This window comes from Triturus cristatus, chromosome 3_1 (genome assembly GCF_964204655.1).
Source record: "Triturus cristatus chromosome 3_1, aTriCri1.1, whole genome shotgun sequence".
In the NCBI taxonomy this organism is placed as follows: domain Eukaryota; kingdom Metazoa; phylum Chordata; class Amphibia; order Caudata; family Salamandridae; genus Triturus; species Triturus cristatus.
In genome coordinates this window covers 391,580,187-391,590,402 of record NC_140583.1, presented here as the reverse complement: position 1 = coordinate 391,590,402, position 10,216 = coordinate 391,580,187, and the positions used below count along the sequence as shown (strand labels likewise).

Here is a 10,216-nt window from a genome sequence, read left to right as displayed (position 1 = left end):
CGTCTCTATCAGATACTTCGTTACCGAAGGTAAGTAACTTGTACATCCGATAGAGACTACTAGCCTCAGATTTCTTAACGTTGAATAGATACCCAAGCCATACCAGAAGGGGAGGAGGGCCTGCGAGAGAACCTCCGCAGCAGGAAGAAACACAGGGCCCCAGCAAAGGTGAAGGGAAGACCAGGAGACCCCAAGCCCATTCAAGGTACAACGGCCACAAGCCCTTGTAGGGACAGACAGCCGCATAGGAGCACCCAGGAGGAAAGAACGACCCCAACTCCAGGGAGAAGAGGTAGAAACGGAGACAGAGCCTGCCATAGGAAAACACACAGCGACAGAGGACAGCTGAACAGGCATCAGCCGCAAGGAAGCAGGCAAGGCAGGAACGGCTCCACAGCCAAGGAACGCAGCCAGAAGAAGAAAGGCACAGGTGCGCAAAGCCCCAGCAGAACAAGAGGCAGGTGCACAAGGTAGCACAACAAGAGCCACGGTGGCGGACCAGCACAAGCAGGCGTGCACAGCCAGCAGCGGACAGCATCATGGAGCAGTGCACCCAGAACAAGCCAGGCACAGGCCGGGGGCAGAGGCCAGGAAAATGCAGAACAAGCCCCAAAGGAGGATCGTTCAATAGACACACACCGACCAACGAAGAGAAATGGGACCAGCCATAAGAGAAAAAAGAGGGAAGACACGGAGGACGGACCAAGCGGTCAACCAGAACACAGGAGAGTCGGGAGAAACCAGCCCCCCTGCAACACCAGACAGAGGACCAGGCTGAAACGCCAGACAGGAAGGCGGAAACGCCACAACACGACACCGTAGACAGCATGCCAAACTGTCACGCGATGTAGTGAACACCAAGAATGATAGAACCCGGAGCAGCGCAAGCTGCGCCCGGACAAGATACAAGAGACCGCACCAGCGGTATACAATGATGCCAAGAAAGGCAGGGAACCCGAAAAAGGGGTGACCATACCTTCCCAGCGCAGGACAGAGCTATGCAATAGCGACAAGTACCCCACATAGGGTATGATACATCCCACTAAAACATGGGAACACCTCTTAGGGAAAAATCCCGCAGCAGAGGACAGAACATAAAGGACCTGTAGATAGAACCACAGACGGCTTTTTCAATCAGCCAATCAAAAAACACACAGAAGGCCCAACCTGAGGACACATATGGGTGGACCACAACCAAAGAACCACAAAAGTTGAAGGGGCTGTACCAGCAGCCAACAGCACAAAGGAGTCAACCTAAGGACCCCAAAGACACGTCAACCCACACAGAATAGGCAGACGGTTCAACCAAACCACTAGATCCTCGAAAAAAGGGTAGGATAACACCGCCCATAAAGTAGCAGAGGACCGACAAGCCAAGTTTACGGAGGAGGAGGAGGACAGAGCCACGCAAGGAGCCGCTGAATGGCGGTATCCGCATGGGTGTTAAACAAAAGCACCCCATCAAAGGGCAGGTCAACAAGACGCTCCCTCACATTCTCAGGGAAAACGCTATCCCTCAACCAAGCATGGAGACGGAAAGCTACCAAACTTGCCATTGTGCGGCCGGAAGCATTAGAAACATCCAGGGCCGAACGAAGAATAAACGCGGCCAACTCCCGGCCATCCATCACAGAGCGCCGCAGATCAGAGTAGACACCTTCTTGAGAGGCAGAAGACAGTATGGACTCCACGGAATCCCACAAGCTGGAAGAAGCCCTGGCCAACACACAAAGCGTGTTGAGCGCTCACAAAGCAGCACTAGAGAAAGCGAAGAGGTTACGCCCCCATGAATCTAACCATCAGGCCTCCCGTCACGGAGGAAACAACACCAAAGGTAAGAAAGGAAAAGCAGTCTGCAGAAGAGGGCCCTGGGTAGAAGGGTGGAAAGAGAGGCAGACTGGGTCATGCGGAGCAGGACGGTGGAGGAGCGACTGGGGCACCGGATCCCCCGTGGCAGGACGACCCCAGGGCCCCATAAGAGAATTATGGAGCAAAGCTTCGAAGGGAAGAAGAAGCTCCCTTCCACCAGAGCCCTGATGGAGAACCTCCAGCAAATGGTCCGTAGGGAATGGGGTGGCAGGGTCGCCCATGTGCAAAATGCCAGCGGCCGTGGAAATGGCCCGGGCAAAGGCCGCACACGCCTCCGTAGGGCATCGTGGGGGGGAAGCAATTCCTCCGTGGGCGACGGCTGTAAACTAAGTCGGCCATCCTCGAATCCAGCTGGCGGAAGAAATGGCGAGCCCTGGAATGGTGGAAGATTCACGGACGAGTGGGGGACCTGAGGTGCCTCTGGGGAATGCTGTGGCCGCGGGGACGGCGTAGAGCCCTCCTTGGAAGACGCTGGGGAAAAGGCCACGACGCAGCGGCCCGTCTCCAGGGAAGAAGAGACAAAAAGTTGATGAACCTCCGGAGAGGAGGGGGCCTCTGGAGACGAGTCGACGACCCGACACCGGGGACGACCTCTTCCACCATTTGCACCCTAGGAGAATGGGGCGGGCCGGCTCCGGGTCAGCAAAAGAACGGTGCCGAAAAGGCGCCGACTCGACCTCTGACGAAGCAGCCGCCTGCGTGGAGAAACGAGACGGACCCGGGGACGCACCAGCACCCGCGGCGTTGACAGCCGTCGGCGCCTGAGCGGCATCAGCTCGGCTTCTGCCAAGGCCACCGCCTGCCCAGAAGACCGAGGAGGACTCGGGGCGAGCCGCGAGTCCCGGCGACCTCCCGTGACACCACAGGGACCCCCTCGGGGGTTTGCAGCGAGGCAGAGGCGCCTTGGGCCGAAGAGGGGAACCCCGTAGGTCCGCACCCCGACGACACCAGTCACCGATCTGGGTTGAATCCATCATCGTACTTTAGCTCACTTTGCCACCCCATTTCAGACCCAGCGATATGCAAATCAGTCTTGACCCTATTCCTCATGGGAATAGTCCAGCCCGAAATGCCAAGCCAGGTCTTCCCTGGACCGGAAACAAGCATCCTGGGATGCACGTCTGGGCATGCGTTGCCAAATTAGGGCAAACAAAGCAAACACAAGTTGGCAGGGTATGCCCAGATGGGGGTCCCTTGCTCGCTTTGTCACTGGATTCAAGCTAGCCTGGCTGATAAGTGGTGTTACCCCAATACCGGTCCCAGGATGCTTGTTTCTGGTCCAGGGAAACCCTGGCTTGGCAGTTTGGGCTGGACTGTTCCCATGAGGCCCTGGGTCAAGGCAGAATTGCATATGGCTGGGTCTGAACTGGGGTGGCGAAGTGAGCTAAAGAACGATGATGGATTCAGCCCAGATCTGCAACAGGGGTGAGAGCTCCATCCATCATCTCCTTGTGCTTGATTACTAATGAGACACTATAAAACATGTGGTGTCATGATTGCCTGGGAATTGTTAGGGCTCAATTAGTAGAATTTAGCCTAAGCTCTGGTATTTAGAGGGATGTTAATACAATACAGTAGCTCACTGAGGCTTATCATTCAGAGAAAAAACACAACATGAATGTCTGGGTAAAAAGACACATGGATTTGGGCTATTTGGAAAGACTGTTGGTTGTTTTTTAAAAATTTTAATGAAATTATCCCCTTTAAGATGAAATGCACAAAGACCATGAGAATCGTGCACCCTGAGAATTCTGCCACAGAATCAGAAAGACATCACTTTGCTTTCAGTTCCACATAGAGTGGATAAAGGAGAAAGTGCTTAGGGTCCTTCCTTACGGTTAATAGGATCAGAATGACAATAGAACAAATGGTGTTGATGGCAGATACTACTGAACAGTCATAGCATTGTGTCTCTCTTTCTATGCAGAGGACGGCCGTAAAGAAGGTGTACAACTAAAAATGTTTAACAGGTAGAGTAGGAGGATTTTGCCAGTTAGTTATTGACCAGGTATTTTATTAGAACTTATTTGTTGTTTACATAACATAGTTATGTGATAATATTTCCCAATGAGTGAGAAAAAGAGAGAGAGAGAGAAAGTGGGAGAGAGAGAGCATGAGTGTGTGTTATTACATGAGACAGAGACTCAGCAAGTGTACAAAATATATTTAATTGAAGGATCCCTGCAAATGCAGCAACTATATTCAGTTGACTTAACAACGCAGAGACTAAAACTAGACTACCGGCAAAGCAGTGCAGCCGAAGTTTCCAGTATTCTAGTACTAAAGCTTGTAAAAATGAAAATGAACACTAAAGGCTAGTAACAATCACAATGTATGAATTGTCTGTTACCCAGTGTGCCCACACACACTGGAAACAAGTAACATTACTTTGGATGTTACCTGTGTGGAATGCACTATATTTGTACATAAAATTAGGCCTCTCTACATAGTGTTAGGAATGCTTCCGAGAAGGTATGTTTTTAATCACAATTTAAGCAACTTACGCAATTGGATTGTGAGCTTGTGTGTTACACACAAGATGGGCTGAGTATTCTTTTAAATTTGATTTTATCATAATGCCTTTTATTTTATGCACTATTTATTTTGCATTGGCAAGTGAGCCAGTGCTATATGGCTTTCTTTACTCTTTAATAGTATTATAAATTAAAATAACATCTATGAAACAACTCGGTGCTGAATTACATCCTTTATGATGTTATGAATTACTTCAATATGGAACCTTTGAAAAAAAGACGATTCACTTTTTTTTCTGACTATGAATAAAAAAATGTCACTAGCATTCTTCCACACTTGTTTCTGTAGTAAAAGTACATAACTAATCAGATACATAGTACAAACCATTGAATCAGACACTTGCCTAAGATAAGATATTTGATCAGCTTTGGCTCATCTTCTTTCTTATACTCCAACATTCCCTGGAAGTCCTTTTCTTTTCTTGGAATGCTAACTGGACGAATGGGTTCATCAATGATCTGTCCAGGAGATATGTTTTCAATCTGACCCACTACGACAAAGAAAACAATGACAAATTGTTATATTCAAAATGGTAAGCACACATAGGCCAGTATTTCTTAATTCCAAATACAGGAAAAATCACATGACACTGGATTAGGGAGATGCCATATTATTTAATTTATTGGCAAAAAAATAAAAAATCCAGATTATTAAGTATTGAAAACTGGAGATATCATTAAACGCTTATTACAGCAAAGGTCTTTCAATACTGGAAGGAAATGGGAAACTCATGCACATACAGTTATAAGGACTAACACAATTCTGTCTCCGTTTATATCTTACACCACCTGCAATTTAGGATTAACCTTATATGTTCGGGCTATAAATTGTCCCAGATCATGTACACTGAATGATACATAGCAGTTAAGTCTTCTTTTGCTATTCTTTCATGTAAATTATTTCATTATTCTGGATCTGAAAAGCAGCATGTACCACGTGTAGGCTGCTTCAGTACCACCAAAAGAAAAAGGGGAGGTGTATCAGGAAACCAACCTGAGGCTTAGGGAACAAGAAATACTAATAGCTGTATTTTAAAAAGCCTTGTGTTGAGGCAGTTACTGGTCAACCCTGACAAATCTAGGTTTTTGATAATCTCCACGAGGCTGAACTTGAGGTGCTCACATTGCTGTCTTGATGAATCAGCCATTTGTTTGTCACTTGATGCTGGATTCATTCTAACAGTATTTGTAAGAATTTTAAGATGCCCTGCATTTCTCACCCGATTCAATTATTATGTAGATAGAAAAGGGGTACCAGACGAGGGTTCCCTGATCTTCTTATTGTTTTTGCTTTTGCACTGGAGCCGTTGGTGTGCTGCATACAAGTATATGCACTGATAAAGGGACTGAAGTAGGACAACCTGATATGTTTATTTGCAGGTTATATGCTTCTCTGTGTTGCTAACCAGAAGACATCCACAGACAGGACTCTCTATAACTGTAAAACGAATGGTCACTAGGCAGGGTTCAAAAGTAATTGGACAAAATCCATTATCTTTCCTCCCTCAAATTCCAGCTGCCCATCCCTGACAATAGCATGCATTTCTCAGAGCATGCCATACTCAAGGTTCCAAAAAAGTGAGCAATCACATAAAGAGAAAGTATTCTCAGTGGTGACAGCTAAGAATTAGATTTGAATTCCAAAATCACTACATTCATAGCTAAGTCTTTTAAAGTATAGTGAGTTGCCAAAAACATTTGTTTCAACTAATAGGGTCGCCTTCTCATTGTAGTGTTTTATGTATAGCATATTCATCTTTTGACCTATTGGGACCTGCATTCCTGATGCCTTAAGCCCACCTAATGGAGAGTTATTTTTAAGATTTTAGATGAATCTGTTGGTTATGTGGCTGCTCTTACAATAAGGCGCCCTGCAAAAACAATTGCAAACTATATATAATGTGCACATGCCTAAGTGTTTCATTTTCATGCAGATCACCTATTTTTGAACTATGCTGTTGGTGTTTACTTCCTAGATTAGAAAGTGTTACCGTACATTTGCCTTGCAAGAATAAGCATTTAATTACTACGGTTTGTTAGTTTAAGAATGCATAACAACTGCGTTACTCCGAGTCACCCATTTAGTAGTTCTTATATATTTATCTCTCTTCTAGAACTTATCACCAAGAAAAATGTTAAAAGAGAAATAAATATGATTTCTCGTCTTTCCTAAATGAACCTTTTAATTCACTTCTACAAGATATCTGCTTTAACTTTGTTGCCGACAGGTCACTAGGCAATCAACTGAGAAAGGTGTGATTTTATAAAGAAAAATCAAGCATACCTTCTAGTTCACCAATCTTCTTAGCAAATACCTTCAACTGTTTTTTCAGTTTTCTAATTGTTTTATCCTGTTTTTCAAGTTGCTCCATGAGGTCCTGAAAATCATAAAGAGATTTAGTATCCAAGGTAAAACCAAGCTTCATCTAGAGTGCTAGAGACACAAAGTCATGGTTAGTTGTGAGCTATTGACAAAAGCCGTAGTGAGGTGCATCTTTTGCCGACAATTTCTATGCCTGAATTATGGCAGTTATTAAAGCAACACATTATTTACAAATATTAAAGAATTACCAGCATGATGGAGACAGTGCTTATTTTAGCACATTCCAAGAATGTGAATAGTTTGAGAACAACTGTACAGGGATATGGGGGTCAAATTAGCTAAGACTACAACAATTAAGTGAGATGGTTCAAACATTTCAGGAAATTCATGGTGCATGCATTTGTTATTTGTAAGATGCAAGATGAGAAAATAAGCAATTTAAAGCTAAATATAGAAAGTAATGACTGTAAGCATATCCAAATCATTATAATAAAAGGAATGTGTGTTGTGAGGAGCCTGGGTAATCAAGTGGGGAACTGGTGGAAGTGGGATGAAACTATGTCACAATGATAATAGGAAGTGTTGGTGAGATTTTCACTTGAAGGGGAACTTTTAGAAATATTTGCCTTGATATCTAGATAATTTGGCATGCACAATTTATGATAGAAACTGTCAAAATATATCTACTTGATCTTTTGATGAAATAGCAAAGATCAGCCTGGCAAATAATGTGTAACAGTTTGCTAAACGTTCCTAAATAATTATTTTGGATTTTATTAATGAGAAAGTTGGTGAGGTACATTAAAATGTTAGAAATAAGAGTTTAGATATCTTTAAAGATGTGTTAATGATAGCAATTGATCATTGTAAACTTGAATATGATTTGATCTTTCTAATGTCGTTGGAAATATTTGGATGGTTTCAAATTAAAGAGAATACGTTAATCTGGAGTTTCAGAAATGTTGGAGTTGTTTGATAAAAATAATCAGTGGACAATAAGAACATGAAATCTTTAACATAAATTGTGATTTAACTTTTTAGAATATATTAACACTTGTTTTAATCTCCTGAAATATGTTTTAAACAAACTAATGCACCATTTCCTCTATAAACATTTTAGGATATTTTAACAAAACACTCCAGCTATGTATACGTACAAACAACATTTAGATTTTATTTAAATATACTCAAACTTGTATTAAACATCTATTTAAATTCCATAATCATTCAAAATGTAGTAAAAATCAATATGAACTATCTGTGCAACCTTAAAACAAATTCAGTCAATGTTTTGAATCCCAAGCAAATTAGTCAAGCGGATTTAAAACTCCAAAGTAAACTTACATTTATTTTCAGTTTCAACCTCTTTTTAGAAACTCATGAATAAATTCTGGTAGCTTTTATATAATTATGTCTCCCTTTATAATCCCTGAATACAATTTTGGGATCTCAACAAAGTCTTATTTAAAATCTAAATCATACTTAAATCCCATATATACAATCTTAAAACTACTAAATTGTCTTATTTTATAATCATAAAAGATAATTAAGGAAACATAAAGCTTGTAAAATGTAAGGCAATTTATTTTTTGCTTAGATTTAACTAGCCCACAGCTACACTAACCATAGTGGAGTACATACTTAAATCATAGGCAATAGGGACAATTTATTATAAGGAATGTGTACGAATGTTCATATAAAAAAGTCAAACTAATGTTTATGAGTGATTAGAAGAGAACGGATGTATGGAAACAATGGGGAAGTGTCAGAACATAATTTTTCATTGTTTCTCATTCCATGATTGTAGTGCAAAATGAGGAAACAAGGTTTCACGTTATTCTATAGCTACTACAATAGTGGGAAGAGTTTGTCAAAGAAGTGGCTTTCACCTCTGTGAAAATGCAAAGGCTTATATTGTTTACTACAGTGGGAACACATTGTGCTATACGAGTACTGCAAGGATGATACTAGTTAAACAAGTGGTTATCTTGGTAATGTGCTGCTGGGCTTCATGGAGGATTCTAGACTTTTACAAAGTTTAAATTTTTAAAGCAACAAGATCAAACGTACCAACATAGTAGAGAGGCCAAAGATGCCTCTGAAACAATGAATGGGTAGGTTGAGTTTTTCATCCATGTTGAATTCTGGCAAACATTTCACTTTTGGGGAGGAATAGGGCAGTTCATTTTAGTGAGATTTGATTTTCATTTTTGAAAACAGAATGAAGTGGACCTCATCCCATTATAGAAACCTTACTGCAAAGCACCATTTCAGCAAAAAGAAGGAATCTCAGTGATTAAGCTGACATCTGAGAGCTGAGCGGTTCTGACCGTCAAGTTAAGGGACAACTCAGGGGACCGAGGAGGAACTGAGTCACTGACAAAAGGAAAACTGGATGAGGGGTCTCGTTTTTCAATATGGGTAAAGATGAAAAGGGATTAGGGCCATCAGTAAAGTTGACAATAGACAGTTGTTACTTGGAGTATGGAGAGTTCTCCTGGTTTGAACCAAAAGTGGATTTTTTTTTATCAGATTAAATTTAAGGCAATCCTTTTAGTTGAGTAGTGACAGGTATTTTATCATTTTACAACGCTTTTTCTAATTTTCTTTGTATTCTGGTTTGCTTTTACCAGATGATGCACCATTATGCGCAATCAAAGTCTTGGATTTTAAATGGACTTCATTAATTTGTTGTAATCTCCCTTTTATAACCAGATTTAAATTCAAGTGGAAAACGGGAAAATATCGAGCCTTACTGTTCCTCATTTCTGAACATTGACAGGATACAAACCTCCATTTACGAGGGGAGGAAGGTTGCCATCACCTAAATATGTTTATGCTGTCTGAAAAAGTCCTGTAAAATAGATGTCCACAGTGTGTTCAATGTTTTTTTATTGTTGTGGACCCAATAAATGTGGAAGGAATATTATTATACAATATTTTATATATACACAACCGAATTGTAGGTTATAAGATATGCTTATATTAAACTCTATAACAGTAAACAATGCGTTCGGACAAACTGGTTAACTATAAATTTACCAAAAGGCAAATGATCCTCTAACATTGATCCTGCTTGAGCAAGTGGCATCTTTGAAAAATACACCTTCTAATGAACACTTGAATCTGTGTCTTTTGCGAAAAACATGCTGTCAGTACTGGCAAAGGTTAGTGTTGAGGTGTCTCTCGACCAAGAAGGGATTTTCTAGCAAACCGGGAATACAGCAATACAAGTAGAAGTACTAATACAACAGAATCCAGCAAGAGAATGAGAAAACAGAGATATCATTTGGTAGTTTGTTGGCTGAGTGGAGGGACACCAATGTGTTTAGTATTTAAGAGAAGACAGCTTAGCATAAACCAACATGAAGCAAGTAAGAGGTTATGCACGGACGTAAGACTTTCCTTTAATACAAACGCTGAACAAGTAAAAGCTATGTATTCAACTTTTTGGAAATAAATAAAGTTTGCAAGCAATGCTGTGCTGATG

At 41.8% G+C, this 10,216-nt stretch overlaps 1 protein-coding gene across 3 annotated transcripts in view; it reads right to left on the bottom strand.

Moving 5' to 3' along the window:
* MYO5A (myosin VA) overlaps positions 1 to 10,216 on the bottom strand; it is an 847,747-nt gene that overhangs the window by 94,925 nt on the left and 742,606 nt on the right. For all 3 annotated transcript variants that reach the window (XM_085644171.1, XM_085644172.1, XM_085644173.1), the window contains 2 exons: positions 6,688 to 6,781; positions 4,748 to 4,894 (listed from right to left, as the gene is read on the bottom strand). In XM_085644171.1, the coding sequence (XP_085500297.1) occupies positions 4,748 to 4,894; positions 6,688 to 6,781 (241 nt within the window). The remainder of the gene's footprint in view (positions 1 to 4,747; positions 4,895 to 6,687; positions 6,782 to 10,216) is intronic.